The sequence below is a fragment of the Dermacentor albipictus genome, unplaced genomic scaffold (assembly GCF_038994185.2).
Source record: "Dermacentor albipictus isolate Rhodes 1998 colony unplaced genomic scaffold, USDA_Dalb.pri_finalv2 scaffold_40, whole genome shotgun sequence".
In the NCBI taxonomy this organism is placed as follows: Eukaryota; Metazoa; Arthropoda; class Arachnida; order Ixodida; family Ixodidae; genus Dermacentor; species Dermacentor albipictus.
The window spans coordinates 285,072-307,888 of record NW_027225594.1 but is presented as its reverse complement, the minus strand read 5'-3'; the positions used below and the strand labels follow the sequence as shown (position 1 = coordinate 307,888).

At 46.3% G+C, this 22,817-nt stretch overlaps 1 protein-coding gene and 1 long non-coding RNA gene across 3 annotated transcripts in view; one reads left to right on the top strand and one right to left on the bottom strand.

The window, feature by feature from the left end:
* The window catches only part of LOC139052851 (uncharacterized), a 30,862-nt gene extending 25,154 nt beyond the window's left edge, over positions 1-5,708 (bottom strand). For both annotated transcript variants that reach the window (XM_070530003.1, XM_070530004.1), the window contains exons 1-2: positions 5,436-5,708; positions 1,450-1,679 (exon numbers count right to left, since the gene is read on the bottom strand). In XM_070530003.1, the coding sequence (XP_070386104.1) occupies positions 1,450-1,679; positions 5,436-5,563 (358 nt within the window). In that variant the 5' untranslated portion in view covers positions 5,564-5,708. The remainder of the gene's footprint in view (positions 1-1,449; positions 1,680-5,435) is intronic.
* A 251-nt stretch (positions 5,709-5,959) lies between these two features.
* Positions 5,960-22,817, top strand: part of LOC139052853 (uncharacterized) — a 155,737-nt gene continuing 138,879 nt past the window's right edge. Inside the window, exons 1-2 of the long non-coding RNA XR_011510087.1 lie at positions 5,960-6,021; positions 14,309-14,466. This is a non-coding gene — a long non-coding RNA (uncharacterized lncRNA). The remainder of the gene's footprint in view (positions 6,022-14,308; positions 14,467-22,817) is intronic.

The window sequence follows — 22,817 nt, the reverse complement described above, 5'->3', positions numbered from 1 at the left end:
CAATATTACAAAGTCAAAGCACTCTCGTTTTTCTAGAAACTTGTGAGCGAACAATTCAAACTCATTTCAAGCTTAAAAACAAGGGTTAGTCAAGGGAGTAACTCTCTAGAAAAAAAATTTTGCACCCTTTGGGGTGTATCTTGTCCCCAAGCAAAATCGTCATTTGTCACGCTTGAGTTTCTGTTCTCAAAAACTCTGCACTAGCTACTTTTCTGTCAAGAAAGTTATGTCACACTGATAAAGACACATGGTGCTTGTGACCTAGAAGTACTGGATACACAGCATTAAAGAAAGAAAAGGCATGCAAGGTGGATGACGATTATTGTTTGGAGACAAGATAGAACCTCGAAGGGTGCAAACATTTTGTTGAGTGTAGTACTATACCCTTAGTGCTATACACCAGAAGTTGTCGACACTGTCTTAGACACAACTCCGTTACATTTTCAGTTAATGCAAAGACAACTGTGTTGAAGTGCGACATGCCCTTTATCGTCACCTCATCAAGCAAAGATGCCAGCAGCAACTTGCAGCATGCAGTATGGAGGCATTATATATATGCGTGTGTGTATGTGTGTGTGTGTGTTGAAAGTGCTGTGTTGCCATATTCTAGCACCCTTCTGTTCTCCTTGCGCTGTTCTATTTTGACAATGTCAAAGAAATACTGAAATTACATTTTTGTTTCCCTCATTTAAGGAAGGCCCTGGACCTAATAACGTTACGAAAGGTACTGGTAAGCCTCAGAGCACCCTAAATAATTTACTATAATAAGTTTTCTAAAAGTGACTTTCAGTTTTGTTTCCTGGGAAGTGTACGTGTCACGACGTCATGACACAGATGGTGGTCACACAGGAAGCTGGACATCGCAACATTTTCGCACTCGCTCCAGCGCATTAATTTGGTCTGTTATGCTGCTAACACAATGAGTAGCAGCATGGCAGACAACAGAGCGAGCTGGAGTGATTGCAACAACTTCACGATGTCCTGACCCCATGTGACCCCCTTCTGTGCTCATAGCTAAATATAGACACTTTCACCGACACCTTCTGTGTCATGACTTCAAGGGACATACACCTCCTCATAGATGGAACAAAAATGTTTGTACTTTATTTAGGGCACTCTGGTCATGCCAGTATTTCTTCTGGAGTTTCAAGTTCCAGGACCTTCATTTTAGTTTCACTTTATTATTCTTTAAATACAATGAGTTGGTAAGATACAATATACAGACGAGGGTCCCAAAGTCAAAGACTGCAAAGGGGACCATATGACACAAAAATGGGCGAAGTCAATAATGCCATGTCACTGTTCCTTCAACCACCAACTCAGCAAAGCTTGCCATTTTGACGTGAAAGTCGTGCGACGCGCAACATTATCTACATTAATTCTACCACCACACCCAGTATGCCAAGGTTTTTGCCATGCATAGCATGCAAATGGCTAGAACTGGCTTACTCTGGCTTTTATTAGGCAGCAACTTCTGCTTGTTGGCGCCCTTGGACACAACTTGGTCTCCGTGCTTAAACAGAGTGGGGACCGCGTTCCACACTAGCTGGTTGCGGTAGGTGCTGCTGAAGTTCTGCTTTGTAAAATGGGTTGAGCACAGCCGGTAGTTGGCGAACAGCTTCTCGGCTGGCTTGTCTCGCAAGTCGAGCCGTCCGCAGTTGGCCACCCACTTTCTGCATCTACACGGCGTTGAAGTGAAATTGAAATCAGGCATCGAAGCTAGCACAGATGCCAATAAAGAACACAGTTTCCTACAAAAAAAAATGTTAGCGGGAACTCCAGCACTGCAAGTGTTATGTCGCCGTGGGAGCAAAGGCCAGTAATGTATGGATTTGCCTAGTCTTCATGCTCACGGCTTCGTATATTCTTGTGTCATCATTTTTCATGTTTTTTCTTTCTAAATTTCCCAAGCAATCATAGTTTTCTAACATAACAGGCGCAATAATTGTGAAGTATTGCATTTATAACTAAATGTCTTGTTGAAAATGACCAGTGTGCAGAGTCACAAGCCCATTTGCAGCCAGAAGGACAAAGTTTAGGCAAATCTATACACTACACATTGTTCCCTCCTGGCTGAACCATGACACTTGTTGCTTCTATAGATACTAGCACCAGAGTTCCATCTAGTAATTTTTGTAGAAAACTTTATGCATGGAAGGAAGAAATGCAATCAGGCAGCAGTAATTTTCAAGCTTTGTTACTGACATCCTTGCCATTATCATTTTCAGACGATTTAGTCGACTGCATGACAAAAGAGTCTCCAGGAAATTTCCATTCAGCTCTGCCCATGCCCACCAAACAGGATCTAAGCCTGCAAATTTTCTTTTCTATATCACCTGACATGGTCCCCTGCCATACTGAACTGCTTTCTTTTTTCTTGCCTTGGCACTTAACTTGTTAATCCAGAGGCTACCAATTATGTGCTCTGTACATCACGCTTGACTCAGGGAAGTATTCTTGGTTGATCACTTCTGAAGACGCTGCCACATTTTTGTTATGTAATGCACAGTGTGATCACTCACTCGAGCAATGAGCATCGCGTCAATATCCATTAGAACGATCCATCAAGACCATGGCACCTGCATAGCTTTACTTTGCCCTATTAATCGAACGTCATCTATCCATGCATGGTGCCCAATCTAACCTGTACCTTCCAATCTCTTGGCACTCATGTGGTCTCGTGCGAGCAGAAGCAGGTGAAGGACTCAACGTTTGCAAGAAAGCCTGCAGACACTGGTCTTATTAGTCTTGCACTATTACGTCTAAGCATAAGCTGTTGTCAAAATTAAATTGGGGGTTTGAACATCGTCATGCAATGCACAGACTACGAGATATACTGTAGCAAGGGGCTTTCAATTAAATTTTGACCACCTGGATTTCTTCACCATGCTCCCACAGCTTATTTACACCTGCCAACTTGTGAACTTTAATATTCAGAAAAATACCACGGATGCAGCACTGGAAGGAGAGATGGAAGGGAGATGAAGTCTTTTTTTTTTTAATTTTGCCTTGAGCGCAAGCCTCCTGTAGGACACCTATGCACTTACTGACAATGAATCACCTTTGAAAGCAGCACATGAGCCGCAGCTAATCTGGAGCAGCACAAACTGACAAACAACACACTGTTCTCAGATTGCAGCCACTTTTTCAGCAACCTTGCTGTTGCCGATTTTCCCTGCTTCAGGAATTGTTTGCTTGAAGCAGGTACTCATCTGGAATCCTTTGTCAATCAGAAGATTTTCAAGGGCATAGTCAGAGACCGGTGAGAGAAGCTTTCTTCACAAACAGAATTTATTTTTCAGAAAACTTGATGAAATTTTCATAAAGCTTGTAGAACGATCCCAAATTCGTAAACTGTATGAAAAATTCAGGAGACTTGGCAGGTGTGCTTGTTAAACGAGCGTCTGCGAATTTCACTGCTTGAACCCGTGACCTCTCATTCAGCAGAAGAATGCCGCATAACCACAGAGTAATCATGATGGGTAAAATTACTGCTACACATCTAATCAGCACTTAGTGGTCATTAAAAAGTACAAACTGATATAGATGTTAACCAGTTCATGCCTGAAGGCAATGGCGTTGACAAGAAAACACGTGGCAATAAGTTGCTCCAGGTGAAAGAAATTTTGCCTGTAATGCTGGCTTGTTAACCAATCCCCAACTGGTAGTAGACATCAGTTTCAACAGACTGCAGCGCTAGTGAAGTTCCCAGTATAAGAGCTTTATGTGTGGCAGCATGACATTTAGTAAGATTGGTATATCCCACATGGACAGTTTCTGCTTGCCACCCGGTAACTGCCCGTATTCCATTTTCCACTCAAGAAGAAGAAAAAAAAAAGGAATGCTCCAAACCGTACCTTAGTTTTTGTCAGGCCAGTTAAACAAAGTTGACACCAACAGTGCTTTTGGGCATAAGGTTAATGCACCGAATACACTTTCCAACTACAAATTTTTATGTATTGTGCATTATTGTGTTTTGAGGTATTTATTCACATGATATTAAAAAAAATCTTTTTTCTTTCCTGTACACTAATTTAGTATACGTTAAGCAAGTGCAACTCAATTTAATGTAGAGCAGGCATTTTATTGTGGAACAGCTGTAGTGGCAACTAAATTGTGTCAGAGGATAGTTCACGTGCAGTCATAACAGCAACTACTCTGGAGTTGTATCATGATCAGATACCATGCAAAAGGAAGTTTGATCAGGCATTCCAGTATAATTATGATGCTCGGGTTTGTCTAAACACATGAGACTTCTTTTTTTTTTTTTACATTCCCGAAATTAGGTGTTTGTATCCATAATTGCACTGTGCTCGGTTAGTTTCTATTTTTTTTAAGTTTCTCGCGTCATATGACAATTCTAATTTTCACAATTAAGAAAAACCTAATGAAGATGTGCAGCTCGATCTTAGTAAAACTAGGTGTGAAACGAACGGGATAAGGCACGTTCGAATTCCGCATGAACACGTTTGCCAGCACATAAAGTACGGTCATCAGCATTTACCTAGCAGCTGCCGAGAAAGCGATTTCAAAGCAGCCACAACTCAACTTTTGCTCGGCTGCCAACAGCTTCCGACTGCTCGCGCATGCGCTCGTGGAAATATTTAAACCATAGTTCCAGTTTCGCATCGCACCGATGCAACCTCGATAAGAAGTGCGTTCACAGCGTTTTGAAAGATCAACAGGTTACGTCGCCACGACTTCAATCGCGTAGTCAGCGAACAGTTGAATGAAGGATCTTGACCCTCAGGGCCGAGCAATGAGACGGGGTGCCGTACACCGCAGTGCAAGCCGACATATGCGAAACGCCAAAATCACAGTGACGAGAAGGGGCAAGACGCAACGCAATACGTGAATGGATATATTCACCGCTGCAGCAGGTGTATTAGATAACTCTGGTTGAATGACGGCTGCGTGTCTTTCTTTTTTTCTTTCCGACGTCAAGCAAAGGGAAGTGAAAGCCACGCTTTGATAAGATTAATGGCGAGATCCCGCAAACAGAGACGCGCGTTGCCGTGAACGCATCTGCACGCCTCTCCGCAACGCTGAGGAACGCGTTCGTGCAAATAAAAAAGAAAAGCGGGAGCCCCAAGTCCACAACAGGAAGGCGAGCTCGCGTTTCCAAAGCCGCACGGCACGCATCGATGAAGGAATCTACGTAGACGCGTCGCACTTCGGCGCCACATCTTACGCGTGACACCGAAAATGAAACCGTAAACGCAGCAGGCCTTGAAAAGGCGCGACGTTAGGCTTAGCGAAGACAAAACCAGAACCTACTTTTGCAGTGCGATTTCGGTTTGCGAAGTAGGCGCGAAAAGTGCGCTAACCGCGTCGACGACGCTGCAGAAAGTGCCGCAACGAAGTAGACAGACTGCTGGGCATCCGATCTCTGACGCACGCTATGCAAGGAGACGATATATATAACGGCGTCTTACCTCTCTTCGTCTTTGGGGAATCGGAAAAAAGACACGCCGCTCGTATTGTCCGAACTGTTGGTGCAAGTCGGCGCGCAGCATCGGCTGACCGGTTGGAGGTTGGCGCGTGGAGGTTCGTGTTTAGTCATGATCGGCGCCGTGGTTCACATGATAGGCGATGATTTGTTGATGGTCTGGGTTAATGCGCGTAATGTGTCAGATTCCAACGCCACCCTTCAGTCGTAATTTCGAAACGAGAGGTGCGCACAGCGAGAAATGGCTAGGCACTAAGCGGCGCTAGAGTCGATATATTGTTGATGATAGTGACGACGTTGAGCCCATTTTGTAAACACTTGATAGAACCAAATATATTACATAATACTAAAGACCAAGCAACATACTGTATTTTATTTTAGCAAAATAGTAACTAAAATTTTGGCAATAACAACTCAGTAAACGCACGTTTAGGTGATTGTCTAACTTTAGCAAAAACTATAGTTTTGTAGGCCACCATTACTAAAAGTTTAAACTGTTGTTAGTAGATGGCGCAGTGGCAGCGCGAATTACGTTTTCGTCGCTGTCTTTTGCACGATGGAGGGCGATGCCGGCAAGTTTCTATTTTGTTTCTTGAATGATTGTTTTGCGTAAGTTGCAACGGAGAAGGCTGCATGCAGTGATTCACTGACTGGACCCTGCGACGAGTTTTCTTTACGGATAGGCAGTTAGCGAGAGACGCCCTGCAAATTTACACGCACGATGACTCGAAAGACAAAATTTTCCGATGCATGTTCCCTTTCAGTTTTTCACTAAAATACTCTAATAGTGTTGGTTTCAGCATGCAAGCACGCTCTACGACGTGGCATATACTCTTATGCAGAGTTACTCGTTTTAAATCAAATATAGGTTCAGTGGTGATTTGTATGGAACGTACTCACTCTCCCGCCAAAACTGCTTCGATGCCAGCGGTAAAGCCGCTATTTGTTTTGCAGTTTAGTGAAAGCGTAGCCTTTGGAAAATTTAGTGCACGGTGACGGTGAGAAATGGCACATATATTGAAGAACAAAAGAATAATAAAGCAAGAACAGGTCAAATGCCGCGCTTTTCTGGCGGACAACAGCACCAGGGCAACGCCTCGGACCGCTGTGTCGTCTGCTTCTGGATTTTTGCAGACGACATGGACTTGTATTCAAACTGCTCGGCTAAAGGCGTTCTGCGGCTTGGCTCTCACTCGTTCCACGCTTTTCAAGAGGCGTTCACCTCGCACAATCATCAGTTTTTATCACTCAAGTTACAAAGCTTACAATTGGCGCGTACGATGCTTGCTAATGTGCTTCATCTGCAGTGTGGTTGTGATAATGAAGCTGTTACATGCAGTGTTGTGTGTCTGCAACATATATGTTGTACAGTGTAGGCGGTTCCATTTTGGCACAGTGTCTAATCTAGAACTTCGTTGAGAGTAACGCAGCTTTTCGAAAAAATACATTAGAGCTTTTAGGAAGGTGGCTTAACCGAAAAGAAGGCTTGAAGTCTGTAAAGCTGATCATCAAAAACGCATATTACACACTGAAATGATAACATAGGCGACCGCTCTATTTGCGTAAAATGTTGCATTTTAGAGCAAACCGAGGAAGTAACACTCCCAGAAATGTCTGCAAGCTTTGACGCTTATCTAGTAACTAACCATAACCATTGCTCCGCACATTTTCCAAGCCACGAACTGCATACGCGTATATCAGTAGCGTACGTGCGGGCCCGAGTGGCTAAATTTACATGAACCCGACGGGAGCGGATGGATGGAAAAGCGTTATTGTGGAAAAACTTTGGGTCGAATCAGAAATCGGGCTGACCGAGCCCGAAGTGGCCGCATTTACGGGAACTCGCCTCCGATGGGTCTGAACAACGCATTCGAACTTCCCGCCTCCGACTGCAACAGCTCTGTTTAATGGCTCTTATCGCGACAATGAGGGTGCGCTCCACAGGGGTTGTCTTTGCCTTGTCCTGTTATCTGCCGGCGCGTACAACGCTGACGTCACTGATCCCTCGAAAATCTTAGCGCTATCTGGCCCGGTCCGTCCGGCGCGCAGCAAACGGGCCTGGCTGGGTCAACCTACTCCACGCATGTCGAGCTGGCTCAACTCGACCTGACGCTCGTTCGACCCTACCGGTTAGCCTTTACGTGAACTCGACAGGCCGATTCCACCAGAAAAGCCGACTCGACCCGTTTCTGTTCGGTTCGTGTAAACGCCCCGTGTGCTAAATAAAGTAAATGCACGCAAGATAGAGATTACCATTGTCGTCGTCGCTGCTAAGCACGAGGTCGCGGGATCAAATCCCAGCCACGGTGGCAGCGTTTCGATGGGGGCGAAAAGCAAAAACACCCGTGTACTTAGATGTTGCCACTACGGCGTGCCTCATAATTGGATCGTGCTTTCGGTACGTAAAACCCCGTAACTGAATTTAAATTTTAATTACGATTGTCGTTTCTGGACAATACATATACGCCCGAGAGATCTAAAAGATTGAATTGTGTAGTGATAGCTTATAACAGATTAATTACTTGGGCCGTCAAATCTTCTCCACAAGTGTTTGTCGCGAACGCTGAATAATTACTTTGTCTAAATAAAGAAACATTATTAAACACCATGGTTTACGACTGCGAAACATCGTGGCGTGGGCAGTCGTAGCGATTCTGGCCACCGCATCTGTCAAAGCGTTTTTAAGTTTAGAAAATTGGCATATTAATTAAACGTCTTCAGTTAACCGAGACGCATTGCGCGACTGGGCTCGAGGTGGCGCCACAAGGCCGCATGTTGACGGAGAGGGGGGCAGAACAGGCACGTACCCAGGGGGGGGCCCGGGGGGGCCCGGGCCCCCTCCCCCGAAATAAAGTGGCATAACCCCCCCCCCTCCCCACCCACGCCACCACTCCTCACACATTCCTAAAGCGCCACCAGATCAATGTTGAGACTTCGCAGCTGATCATCGGTCAGCATTATGCTGCCCTTTTCACTCCTTTTAGATGGCGGTAGTTATCGCCATCTCTTGTAATGTGAAGGACAGTTTTCTCGTAGATTCCGCACCCGCGTGATTAACGCGAGATGCGTTCAGTTGTCACCATCTATTCAACCGCCACGCGCATAGCTGTTGCTTTTGTTAGTTCAACCTTCTTTGTTTAGGCTGATCCTGGGACCAGGAGAGGGATGCGGCTGTTACTCAGCTGGCCTGCACTCTCATGGAACGAGTTGCGGCTGGAGAAAACGCCAATTTCGTTTAACTTATCCCTTTGCTTCATTATTTCCTTGAGTTACGGCTCGCCGCGACGCTGGCAGATGTCCGGAACCATATACACGTGACAAGGGTTAGCTAAGGTGGGAAATAAAATAATGTGAAAGAGCGTCCATCATGGAACCCTGCAATAACCCTTAAACCCATAAGCAAGATGACTGTCGCCCGTTACCTCGTATGTTTTTCCCTAACTGTATAGCACTTTTCCTGCAAAATTCGCAACTGGAAACAAAAATCGCAAGAAGTTGAGAAATTAAGCGATCTACTAAGGGAGAGAGCCAAGGCGACAACCAAACTGCAAGCAAAAGCGAATAATAAAAAAGTTAACCGATGTTTATGAGACTATTTATGGATCAACATCTTTTTATTTAAAAAGGAAATAGAGAAAAAACGCCGCCGGAAGTGGAGAACAATTGTTTTGAATGACGCTTCTACAGTTATCGGTCGAACTGCCTCACGTAGCCACTTCTCTGCTGTGCTTATGTGGGTGTTTTTCTAACCTTTCGCGGTGAGCGCAGTACGTCTAGAATCGCAGAGTCCACCGCTCTACGTGGTTGTATGGCACTGGCGGCCGCACAGCATTACGCAATTCGCGGAACTGTCAAAACTGATCAACAAGGCGAAAATAACTGATTTTCGAAACTATAACATGACAAAGACGGAAGAAGCCGTAAAAAATGAACGCAGCCTGAAATCAGTAAAAAAGAAACCTGGCATAGGACAAACCATGATGTATGCACTAAAAGATAAGAAGGATAATATCATCAGCAATCTCGAAGATACAGTAAACGCAGCGGAAAAATTCTAAGCTGACCTGTATACAGTACCCAGAGGAGTCTCGATAGTTTACATAGAAACAGTAATGAACAGGATACAGAAACTCTCCTATAACTAGCGATGAGGTCAGAAGGGCCCTGCAAGACATGAAACGATGAAGAGCGGGATGATAAGGTGGGATAACAGTCGATTTAATCAAAGATGGAGGAGACATAATGCTTGGAAAACTGGCGGCTCTTTATACGAAGTGTCTATCGACTGCAAGGGTCCCAGAAAACTGGAAGAATGCAGACATACTAATTCACAAAAAAAGGAGACGTTAAAGAATTGAACAATTATGGGACCAAAAACTTGCTCCCAGTATTATGTAAAATATTTACCAAAATAATCTTCAATAGAATAAGGTTGACACTGGATTTTGTCAACCAAGGGAACAGGCTGGCTTCAGGAAGAGATACTTTACAATGGATCACATCCATGTCATCAATCAGGTTATCGCGAAATCTGCAGAGTACAATAAGCCTCTCTATGTGGCTTATAGAGATTGCGAAAAAGGCATTTGATTCAGCAGAGATACCAGCAATCGTAGAGGCACTACGTTATCAAGGAGAACAGAACGCTTACGTAAAAAGCTTGGAAAATATTGCTACATGCGTGAGGTATTTGTTTGTTTGAACGAGGCGCGTGGGCGCCATCATTCCAGAAAAGAGGAGGAAGAACGAACTGGGCTCGCGCTGTGAATCTGACCGGTCAGTGCATCAACCGTTGTGAATATAACCTGTAAATAGCTTCTCGTCTTACTGACTCGTCTTTCGCGTTAGAATATCGATCTACAGCTACCTTAATTCTACACAAGAAAAGCAGGGAGATACCTATAGAGAAAGGGGTCAGACAGGGAGACACAATTTCTCCAAAGCTATTTTCTACGTGCTTAGAAGAATTCTAGCTATTAAACTGGGAAGGCTTAGGAGTAAAGATCAACGGCAAATATCTCAGCAACCTTTGGTTTGCCGATGACATTGTTCTATTCAACAACAATGCAGACGAGTTACAACAAATGATTGGAGACCTTAACAGAGAGAGTGTAAGAGTGGGGTTGAATATTATTATGCAGAAGATGAAGATAATGATAATTAGCCGGGCAAAGGAACAAGAGATCAGGATGGTCAGTCGGCCACTAGACTTTTAAGGAGTACGTTTACCTAGGTCAATTAATTAGAGGGAACCCTTATCATGAGAAGGAAATTCACAGAAGAATAAAAATAGGTTGGATCGCATACGGCAGACATTACCAACTCCTGACTGGAAGCTTACCATTATTATTGAAAAGTAAGGTGTGCAATCAGTGCATTTTGCCAGTGCAATATGTCCAGTGCCCATGCATTTGCCAGTGCATTTCCCAGTGCATTTTGCCACTGCATATGGGGCAGAGACTTAATAATAATAATATTTGGGGTTTTACGTGCCAAAACCACTTTCTGATTATGAGGCACGCCGTAGTGGAGGACTCCGGAAATTTTGACCACCTGGGGTTCTTTAACGTGCACCTAAATCTAAGCACACGGGTGTTTTCGCATTTCGCCCCCATCGAAATGCGGCCGCCGTGGCCGGGATTCGATCCCGCCACCTCGTGCTCAGCAGCCCAACACCATAGCCACTGAGCAACCACGGCGGGTTGGGGCAGAGACTTGAGAACAAGTTAAGGACCACGCAAAGAGCGATCGAACGAAGATTGCTAGGCATAACGTTAAGAGAGAAAGAGAGTGGTTTGGATCAGAGAGCGAACGGGTATAGACGACATTCTAATTGACATCAAGAGGAAAAAATGTAGCTGGGCAGGTCATGTATAGCGCCGGTTAGATAACCGTTGGACCATAAGGGTTACAAAATGGGTACCAAGAGAAGGGAAACGCAATCGAGGACGACAAAACACCAGGTGGAGCGATGAAATTAGGAAATTCGCGGGCGCTAGATGGAATCGGTTGGCGCAGGACAGGGTTAATTGGAGATCGCAGGGAGAGGCCTTCGTCCTGCAGTGGACATAAAACAGGCTGGTTATGATGATGATGATGATGATGATGATGATGATGATGATGATGGAGGTGGTGGGCCCCCCCGAAAAAAAATCCTGGGTACGTGCCTGGGGCAGAATATGCAAGTGTGCCCTTGTTCTTAGATTTAGGAGCACGTAAAGGAACACCACATGGTCAAAGTTAATCCGCAGTCCCCCTTTAAACAGCGTGCCTCGTATAATATCGTAGTTCTGGCACCTAAGAACCCGAGCTTTTTTTTTTTTGCGTTAAGTGAATGCCGAATCCCTCTAAACCTTAAAAAAAGAAAAAAAAGATATTGGCAATTGCTAGAGAGGCTTAAAATGTTTAATACTTGTTTCCACAAACCAGCGAATGCGTCGTGACGTCATTACACACTGGCTCGCTCCGTAACTCTACGGTACCTCCGATCGCTGCTGTTGCGACTATAGTGTAGTCTAATCTAGCGCAGCATCCTTCTTATTCATTATCGTCGTCATCAGCCTATTTTATGTCCATTGCCGGACGAAGGCCTCTCCCTGCGATCTCCAATCACCCCTGTCCTGCGCTAACCAATTCCAACTAGCACCCGCAAATGTCCTAATTTCCTCGCAACACCCAGTTTTCTGCCGTCCTTTACTGCGCTTCCCTTCTCTTGGTACCCATTCTGTCACCCTAATGGCCCAACGGTTATCTAGTCTGCGCATTGCATGACCTGGCGCCATTTTTTTCCTTAATGTCAATTAGAATATCGTCTATACCTGTTTGCTCTCTGATCCAAACCGCTCTCTTTCAGTCTGCTAAAGTTATGCCTAGCATTATTTGTTCCATCGCTCTTTGCGTGGTCGTTAACTTGTTCTCAAGCTTCTTTGTCGGTCTTATTATTATTATTATTATTATTATTATTATTATTATTATTATTATTATTAATTAATTAATTAATATGATGGTTATTATTATTACTATTATATAAGCAACGTCTTTCATACCTAGCCCCATTGATGCAACCTGAGCAAAATTTTCTCCCTGTCATGACGTCACGTAGCACGTCTGTTCCTCCAGGTCTGTACATAATATGACAACTTCAGTGTGGAATTAAAAATATCATATACCCAAGTTACCCGAAATATAATTCCCAATCTTCATACTTGCTAAATATGGTCATATTTTACGAGCGTGAAGCTTGTGATTGAGTTTCTGCAACTTAGAAATGACGTGACAAGACGCGTGCCTCATTAAATGTGTCAATCTGTGTGTCAGCTTGAGCAGACCACAGAGCGTTTGATGTCGCTCGATTGTCCTCCTCCGTACCGCTGTGGGGCGCTAAATTCCCACGTAGGTAAAGGTTCCCCTGAAGGTTAACCATTTTTTCGCCAGCCAAGCACTAAGGTAGTTCTTACGTGACGAGTCCACTTACCAGGCCCGCGACAGTTAAGTTTAGTGAGCACATCTGCCTCCATCATTGAGTGATTGATTGATTATGATACTGGAACTGTCGGCAGCAGATATGTCTTCGGCCTCTTCTCGAGGTTATTGGGAAAACGCCTGTGTGCCGTACATTTGGTGCACGTTGATGAAGTTAAAGAACCACAGGTGGTCAAAATTATACCGGTGTTCCTCACTTCGGCGTGCCTCGTAATCAGATCGTGGTTTTGGGGCGTAAAATCCCAGAATCTAACTTTGTAAATTTTCTCAAGATGAAATAATTGAATCAAGTGAGTGATGGTACCAGTGAGATATGAAATGAATGCTTGCAGCAATTAATCAGCTTATCGATTTACTGCCGCACTCGCGTAGCGGTCACTATTTAAAATAACAACCGCATAACGAATACGGAGACTTAGCGCTGTTCGCATAGTCTGTCTGCGATACGTCAACGAAACGGTCCTGAAGTGATTCATCATCATCAGCCTAGTTACGCCCACTGCAGGGCAAAGGCCTCTTCCATACTATAGTGCCTAGAATCCCTGCAAACTTCTTAAGTCGTCGAACAAGGAATGTCGCTGGGACTAACGCTTCGACGAGGGTACGTCGTCTTCGGCAGGGCTAACGTTCTTGTCTATATAGCAGGACACTGTCCGAACAACAATAATACAAAATGAATAAAAAGATAAAAATAAAAAGAAGAAAAAAAGAGTTGCACAGATTTTGTCCTTCTTGATCAATCGGTGACTTTTGAGTTCAAGCCACTGAACTCCTGGTTCTCCTGAACGCCTGGTTCTTAAGAAGAAAGAAGGGGGGAGGGGCAAGAAAGAAGTTATAGTTGCGCATTAGTAAATTACGCTTCTGCAATACAAAAAGAAAAGCCACTGTTACTGTAACTAAACGCTTGATAAGCCAGAAGAACGGGTAATAAAAGACAAGAAAGACGGAGGACGGGTGAAAACACTGTCGTGAAGTTTCTGCACTTGCTCGACGTGACGTCAGAAATTTTAACGGCGTCTGCTCTGGCTTATAGTTAATTTTTGTCAGTGAAGATTGACTACATATTGCACTGTAAGAGAACCGCAGAGTGAACGTAGCAAGTTTTGAGAACCTTTACTAAGCCGGATGAAGTACGGAGAAGGTACTTCGAAATCCGTGACGTCACACTGACGTTTACCGGCGATGCGGGGTGTTTGGCGCGAAGCACAAATAACGAACCTTTGACCTTTATTTTCTCTTCTAATAACCGACCTACTGTTATCGCGAAATTAACGAAAACTAAGTTTAGAAATAATAATCTGTCAGCCTAGGCTGGTTTTTAGCGTTTCTCTTTAGTTTACGTCCGTTTAAGAGCTTTCTACAACTGGCTCTTTCCAGCGACTGCAACAATGGGACGTGTTGAACCGGTTACGTCTCGCTTCTTCTAGATTTCTCGCCCTGTGCTGCTGTAACGAACTCGCGACCACATCGAGGACGCTATGAACGCCGTACCCACGGTGCGTCTACCCAGCGACTTGGTGGTTCAGACTCAAAAGGTAGGCATGAGTCATTACGGGTCCTCGCAAGTATTGCGAGACTTTCGTTCGGGGGGTCAGTCAAACTTACTGCGCAAAAGGTTGTGCAGCCAATAAAAAGCTGCCCATATCGGAAAAAGTATAACAAGAAAATTGACAGTGCCTTAGCTCGGCTATGCCAGGATATACGTAGCGAAAGCTAAGGGATAGCATGGTTAGCCTTGGTTAATCTTGATTGCAAGTCCAGGTTAGTCTGGTTGTCTAGCTATGTTGCGGCGTTTAGCCAGTCGTTCGGCGCACTGTTCGTCTGTTTCCTGGGCGATTCGTTTCCTCTTCATCTCGTTGCGATGTCGATTCCCGGCCTCCTCCTGCTTATCAGAATTGACGCCGTCCATACTGCCGCCTCAACTGTGGTTGCGGCGCACGCGAGCTCTCCTTTTCAATCCTCCAACATGTTATCAGGCATGCGACGCAGCTGGCGAAGCGAACGGAGGCGAGCGCAACGACGAGGAACGCGATGTGACGTCATGCCAACCGGCGGTGGCGGAACACCTGTGGCTCGGTGCTACCAGTGGCGCATGCGCAGTAGTAACTAGGGAGCGAGAGAGAGAAAGGAATATCCGCGGCGAGGTGCGCCTTGTGACGTCATGTGCCTCCTCGGAGCACCGCCAGTGACGTTTCACTTCGTGAAAGTGGGGGACGCACAATCGTATTTGCTATAACGCACACATATCGTCTTTTTATGCGAAGCATACTAGCCGCACAACCACGCTCTTCCTTGCTGCGCCGCGCGCGGCCGCGTAACTACCATATGACGTCATAACAGCTGCAAAAGTGGAGGCTCAACTCGTGCGCTCGCTTGCGGCCGCGTAGCTACATAGCCGGGTCTCAGCTCGTGCGCTAGCCTGCATGAGTTGTTTCTTCGTCTAGCCGAACCAAATATAGCCAAGCAACAGCAGTTCACCAGGCTAAACATTGGTTCAACAACTAAAATAAAGGCTAGTATGCTTCGCATCCTGGCTTTAACCTTAGCTAAGCCACAGCCATTTTTTCCCCACTCTCCTCTGGAATCTTTTAGTCCCATTCCCCATCCCTATACAGAGTAGCATACCAGCGGTTGCATACGCGCCGGCAAAATTCTCTGTTTTTCTAATAAAGAGCCCTCTCTCTCTCTCTCTCTATAGCGCACACGACGCTATCGGCCCTCGGTGCGCCTTAAAGCCTACACCGTCCGCATCGTAGATCGTATTCGAGACAGGACTCGCACGGCCACGCCATATGCGTTGCAGTCGCCGCTGTATAGAACGCCTTGCAGTAAGCATTTGCTTACTATCTAAATTACCTATACTTCATGGCGGGCAACTTTCTGTGGCTACGAAGGGAAAACTACGGATGCGTAGTTGCTGCCCACGTGTTACCGCGCAAAGTAGTCCGCCAGCGTATGACAGTGCTTTTGGTTGCTCGGAACAGACGCCGAGTCGACGCAGCTTCCACGTGCGGCGCGGTTTCGCGTTTCCCCAGACGCAGAAGGGGAAGAGCCGCCAAATAAGCTAACCTTTACACTCAGCGGTGCGTTCTGTCTTATTTAGCCGCTGCTAATAAGGTGTTTGCGTTTTCTGGCATGTTCAAGTTATTACCCAATGCTACATGGTCTTCAGCTCATGCGTACACCTTAAACTTCTCGTATTTTCTGATGGTATTGACTTTGTATACCTCAGCCTAGTTGAACATCGCGCCTGTCCAGAATCCACGCTGCACTTCCATGTGCGGGCGCACGCCTGCTGTTTTGCCCACAGATACATCGCGTGCATTTATGCGCACGTTTATGCGTGCATCTATAGCTGCTCTTCCTTCGTCGCTCTGTACGCGGTGAACATTGCATGCTATACTCATTGCATGCATCTAGTAGATTCTTATGCGTACATATGGCGTTCGTGCCTGTCGCATCCGCTGTGTTGTTGCAGCGGATATGAGGCGGAGGCGTGTGTAGCTTATGACGTAGAAGGTGGTCATATATACATACATATAAGAACATACGGGTCTTTATATGGTTTACCCATACTCTAATGTAATCATTTCCGACATACCCCATATGATATGTGGGAACATACGAATTTGCATATGGAACCCAAATGTGTTCTTACGGGATTATTGAATGTGGCTGGGGGCATGTTTTTTTTTTTTTGATAAGGGAGGAATCACAAACAGAGTAGAAAACGTAGGCGTCTTTCCAACTCATAATGGCAAAGCCTTTAGCGCAATTCAAAAAGACAGGGACATGGCAGAAATACAGGACAGCGCTAAACAGGACAGAGATACAATTGCGCTAAAGGCTTTGCTATGATGAGGAAACCGCACCAGCTAGCCCAAGAATCAGCCTTGTTGTCGTTCCTGCATTAATCTCGTAGCTGCATCGACAACACGCATTCCTGCATTAGCAGACGACGGCTCGGATTTCCCGTTCTTTTTTTCCCACAGCGGCGCTGCGCGCTGCAGACGTCATTAGCGGAGTCGTCCGCGGCCAATCGCCCTTGCCCCGCAGCAGACGACACCGCGCTTTTTCGTCTGTCGGGAAGACGACTTGTCATCCGAACTAATGACTCGTGCAGGCCGCGGCAAGCACTTCCTCGCACGAGAGACCGCGAGAGAGAACGACAAAATTAAGCTCGCGTTGCGTCGATGCCCGTTTATTGGGGCGCTTAGAAGCTTGCGCGTGTTGTTCATACTCGCACAGAGGCGCAGCTCTCACGCGCCGTTCTCGAAAGAGCACCAGAAGGCCCAGAAGGCCGAGGAAGCGAAGAAGCGCTTTTCGGGGTTCGCCCTCCGCTGCAGGCTTTCTCGGCTTTTCGCTTGTCTTATTTCTGCAGCGCGCGAGGTCTCGTGGCCGAGAAAGCAAAAGCTTTACTACGTCGTCGCCTTGGGCGCGGGCTTAAATATAAATTCTGCCGATCCGACTGGGATGCAGGAAGACGACGCGAGCTCATCTGGGCCTCTCCGCTGGCGGGCAAGTTTGTTGCTGGTTCCGAAATAAGCGACGCTCTCTCCGTGCACCCGCCACGCCCGCTCTTGTCCCGAGGACGCGGCGCTTCCCGTTTGCGCGAGGATGCGATGTTGCTGCTGTCGCAGCGTTACCTGAATGAGTGGCGAGGAGGCACGGTTTTCACGACGAAGACGAAATGACGGTGAAACAGCTCTATTTGAAAACAGCGCGTGTCACCCTGACGACTATATACTAAGAGCAAGCGAAGAAGTGGGAGAGATCAACTAGGAGCACTATGTTTATTGCGCTGGCCTTGCGCAGCAGACGAAAAAAAAGTAATGGGTGCGCGTCGTCTGCTCGGGACGTCTTGCAGAAGTCACTTTTGCTCTGCCGGAAGTACGTCGTTTGTGTCCTTGTAATTTATGCAGAACATGGCGTGATAGGCCGTTTTCCTAACGAACGTTTTGCTGCCAATGAGCGAGCACGCTTTTATGAAAGCACGTTGTCACGTGCTGTTTAATTCAAAAATATAGGGCCGCCCTCTGTCCTACAACTAAGTTCACTTTTAACAAGCTTTACAGCGCTAAACCGTCGTGAAATGAGCTGTCTTCGCAGACACTTATATTTTGTAGCGTGCAATCTTTCATGAAAGTGTCGTCTTATACTTTATGCTGCATAGTCTCGCGGAGATCACGTATTTGTGTCTTGTTTTCGACTTTTCGTCAGGTTGTGCGCCCGCTTCACCGCCCCGCTTCACAACACTTATACATACACGCAGCCACAAACGCAGGCACATCAACAAACACGCGCACGTGCAGCATCGCGCGAAACGTACAAACAGCCATACGAAACGAGCAGGCAATGAAATAAATAAGAGAAATCACATGAGAAACAGAATGGTACTTTATAACTGCACTGTCGTTCAGTGGTGGTCACATACACACGTCAGCTTTCTTGAATATCTGCGTATATGGGCAAGATTATAGCCCTGGGAGGAGGAGGAGGAGGAGGAGGAGGAAATAAAGAAATAAAGTAGGGACGTTAACCAGAAATGCGCTTGATTGGCTACCCTACTACTACCCCGAGGGCAGATGGCCTTCGCAGCACTAGGAGCTGGTTGTCCATTGCCTTTCATCTTGAACGGCGCGTGGGAAAGGGGCTCCAACTACGTTCCCTCGAGCACTCCCCCGCTCGCGGCAGACCAGGTCGACGGTGGCGGGTTCAGTAACAATAGTTGGTCCGCCGATCACGTTTAGTCACAACGGCGACGAGGCTAGAGCGTAACGGTGGTGTTCCAAGAAAAGTTGCTGCCGCTGGCTGGCAAACCTTGCACTTCAGCGGGCCGCTCTTAACAATAGTTAGCCAATAACAAGCAATGTAAACTAAGATGTAGCCCCTTTGAAGTTCCGCCCTGTAGAACCAAGTATGGAACTAAACAACTTAAGTACCTAATACCTACTTTTTTAAAATCAACACCCGCCAGTTCTAACTAATGTGAAAGAGTGTATGTCAATGTCTCGTTTCAGAAATGTTGTTAAATCTTATTTGTTGTCCTGTACACTCGCATAGAAAACGTATGACCTAAAGCACCATGGGGTTTATGTTGTTCGTAAAATTAATTATTTTGTGTGTTTGTGTTATCAATTGCCACTAATTTTGCTGTATAAGTTTCTTTTTTCTCTTTCCCGTACAATGCATCCGTTATCTACTGTTTAATTTCTTATCGAATATTCACGCTACTGTTGAACAATGCATGGGTGGTAGGGGCATTGTCAGGCATTGTTTTTCTACCTTTAGCCGTACCTGCCCCTGACCTGTATTGTGTCGCACCCACGCACACACGAACGTACGAACGAACAAACGAGCGAACGAACGAGCGAAAGAACGAACGTCATGTCTTCAGTTCATGCGCACTGCTCCGCCTCTGTCGTATCTCCGAGCCCACGGCACCACACACACGAGCCCGTACGCGCACTCACAAGCTCACGTATCTAACCCAACCTATCGAGATACCATCTTTCCGTTCATACACTCTGGCGGCGTTGTCACATATATGTGCTCCCCTCCCCCCAACGTCGACGAAGGCTGTATACCCACGTGTGTACACTCTCTCGTGCGGCTCCGTATATACACAGATTGCGCAAGAGTGCGCCTCATCTGACAGCGGCGGTGTGTATACACGTTCGACGTGGCACTGGGATCTCCGTTCTGGCAGCGTTCGAGGGTCGAAGAGCGCCGAAGGGTAGGTCGCGACCCCGGCCGCGAGATCAGACGGGCGCAGGCCCGTATTCCTCCTGCCCCCCCCCCCCCCCCCACGCGCCCTGTATGTAGCATAAACCACGCAACAAGCAAGAGCACTGCCGGGCCCTCTCACGAAGACGGATGGCCGACTGATCGTCGCGGCTGATGGGTGATCCTTCTTCTGAATTTCTTTTCTTCGGGCTCCAGAGTTTATTCTGGCGGACGGGAGGAGTGGGGAGGGGGGGGGGGGAGGGCGCGAGGCGGGGGAGTGGCTGTGACTAACCCCTCGCCCCCGCCCCCCTTCTCTTCGCGTTCGTAACCCCTCCGCACAACGAGTCCAGTATACGAGCGTTTCTTACTGAACTCCGGAGCATCCTGCTCCCTCGACGAGTGCCCTCCTAGTGTCCTGTATGTTGGCGCGCATAGGCTTCGGAAGAAAGGAAGACTGTAGAGATTGAATTACCGTAGATTGAAAGCCTGTACACGGGAATAAAGTAAATGTGAAAGAACAAAGAAAGAAACGGAAAAGTTTTATTTTTGCCGCAGAAAATTCCTTATGTAAAGGGTGCTTATTCGGGTCGTATAGAGAAGCGGCGACCAACGCAGCAACAGCAGGTAGGGCGCAGCCATAGAGCGAAGTGGGTATGAGCCAAGCGATGGGGGCAACGGGGCTTTTTCGGCAGGCTTTTTAGCCTGCCGATTTCTTCGTCACACTTATAATAAGAGAAACAAGCTATTTTACGTTAAAAAGGTGGCCTTTTCTTTCTTTTTGTGCTTAAAGATAGGAATTTGCTCGATTCTAACGGGAGAAAGTCAGCATATACGCTAAAGTGAAAATTTTGTCGTCAGTAGCTGCGAGCGGAATCAGATTTGATAGGCAGATGGATATCTTATGCGCGAGTCAGTTGGCCTTAAGTTTGTGAATAAGATACAGCGGCGACGAGGGCGATCACATGCCTCTCAGATCATGAATATAGGAACTCCTGTAAAGCGGATACTTGGGCGTGTCCCGTAATCACGGGTGTCCTGGTGCCAGAGGTCTTGTCGGGGTGGGGAGGAGGGGATGAGGGGGGATCATGTCCCACATGTTCTACGTAGATGGCGCTTATATGTGTGACGTGTTACAACTTCATCCCAGCATTTTAACGCGATAGCGTTAAGGAGCTCGTGTCGCAGAAAAGCCGGTGTCGTCGGCGTCGGTGTCGGTGTCGGGTGTCGGCGTTTTGCGGCGTTGACCGTGAGCGATAAATCACGGCAGGCACTCCATAAATAAAAAGCAACTTCCAAGATGGGCTGGGTGGGAATCGAACCAGGGTCTCCGGAGTGTGAGACGGAGACGCTACCACTCAGCCACGATTTCTTTTTTTTTTCTTTATTGCCTCGCTTTTCACAGAGTTTACGAGATCAGAAGAACAGATTAACAAGATAATAGTACCGAGAACCGTCAGCTGTTTGCTGACTACAAGCCATCAGTATTTCGGCATCTGCAACAACATTTCTAATCTTGGAACCCATTCTGGTACATACGACTGCACCTTCTGCACTTCGACAAAATGGGACACAGATTCGCAAAAATATTCGCGAACCGGTCTAGCGTCAGTATCCGCATTGTGTACAGCAGTCCGAGTTCGCCATATACTGTGCAGGCCCAGGAGCATAACCAGATCGAAAGGCACACCATCGTCGTTTTCGACCGTGAGATAACGGATTCCGTGCGGACTTAATGGCAACTCTTTTTTCAAGGTTCTTTGTAAGATGTCCCAAAAGAACACTCCACCCCAGCAATCTAAAAACACATGCTCAATTGTCTCTGGTTTTTTGCATAACAAACAATGAGTACCCCACGGAACAAATAAACCCCTTTCTTCTAACCATGTTTTAACAGGTAAGGTTCCTGTGTGCAGATTAAAAAAAAAGGTTTTAACCCCTGGCGCAACTAGCATTTTTTTAACGCGTTTCAAAACATCTTTTCCTTTGCCTGCACAGTATAATTCACGGTACAATGGCACAGGAAATAACACATCCACAAGGTCCTTGTACAGTTTTTTGCGTGGCACATCTGTCAAATATTGCAAAGAAAAACGCACCGATAAGAAGCGGAAAGATGACACCACTTCTTTTAGATATCCACGTACTGGTCCTTGCTGACACACCGAAGACACAACAAACTCTGGTAGCACTTTACCCAGCCTCAGTTGAATCATAGTTCTGAGAAAGGTATGGTCTACATCTCTGAGAAAAACAAATCGACTGACGAGTTGTCTCACATACAGATGCACTAAACCAAGCCCACCATCACTCACTCTTTTAAACAGATTTGTTCGGCTCGTTTTTTCCCATAGAGAGCTCCAGATAAAGACCGCGAACACTCTGTGCATTTTTTGTACATTTAACCTGCTGCAATGCAAAACTTGCATTACATACCATAGCTTGCTTACAAGAAATAGGTTGCACGTCGTGGCCCGTGCGAAAATCGACTTATCCCATCCTTTCCACTTTTGTGCATTTTCACGTAACACCTCTGTTTGTTTTTTCCAATAAGGCTCATTGTCAGAGTAGTACTGTAGGGGTACTCCTAAGTATTTTGTCGGTGTTTCTTGCCATTTAATGTTCAAAAACATCCTTGGTGCGACGTCCCATTCCCCATGCCAGAACCCAACGCACTTGTCCCAGTTTACTGCACTACCACTTGCTTGACAGAAACTTTTAACAGCATTGACGGTATGCATTATACTTTCATGATCGACACAGAAAACTGCAATGTCATCAGCGTAAGCAAGAAGGCTTACCTCGGCCTGATGTAACTGAAATCCACGTATCGCGTTGTTCCTAATTATGCTTAGACAAAAGGGCTCAATATATATGCAAAAAAGAAGCGGTGATAATGGGCACCCCTGTCTGACTGAGCGCTGTACTGGTATGTATTCACCTACTGATTTGTTTATTATCAATCTCGTCGTACATCCGGCGTAAGCCATCCGCACACCCTCACTGATCACATTGCCTACATTCACATATTCAAGCATACATAGAAGCAGATCGTGCGGCACGCGGTCGAATGCCTTCTCAAGGTCAACCTGCAGCATAGCGACACTTAGTTGCATTGCGTCACAGCATTCAAGGATTGATCGTGCTATGTGTATATTTGTCA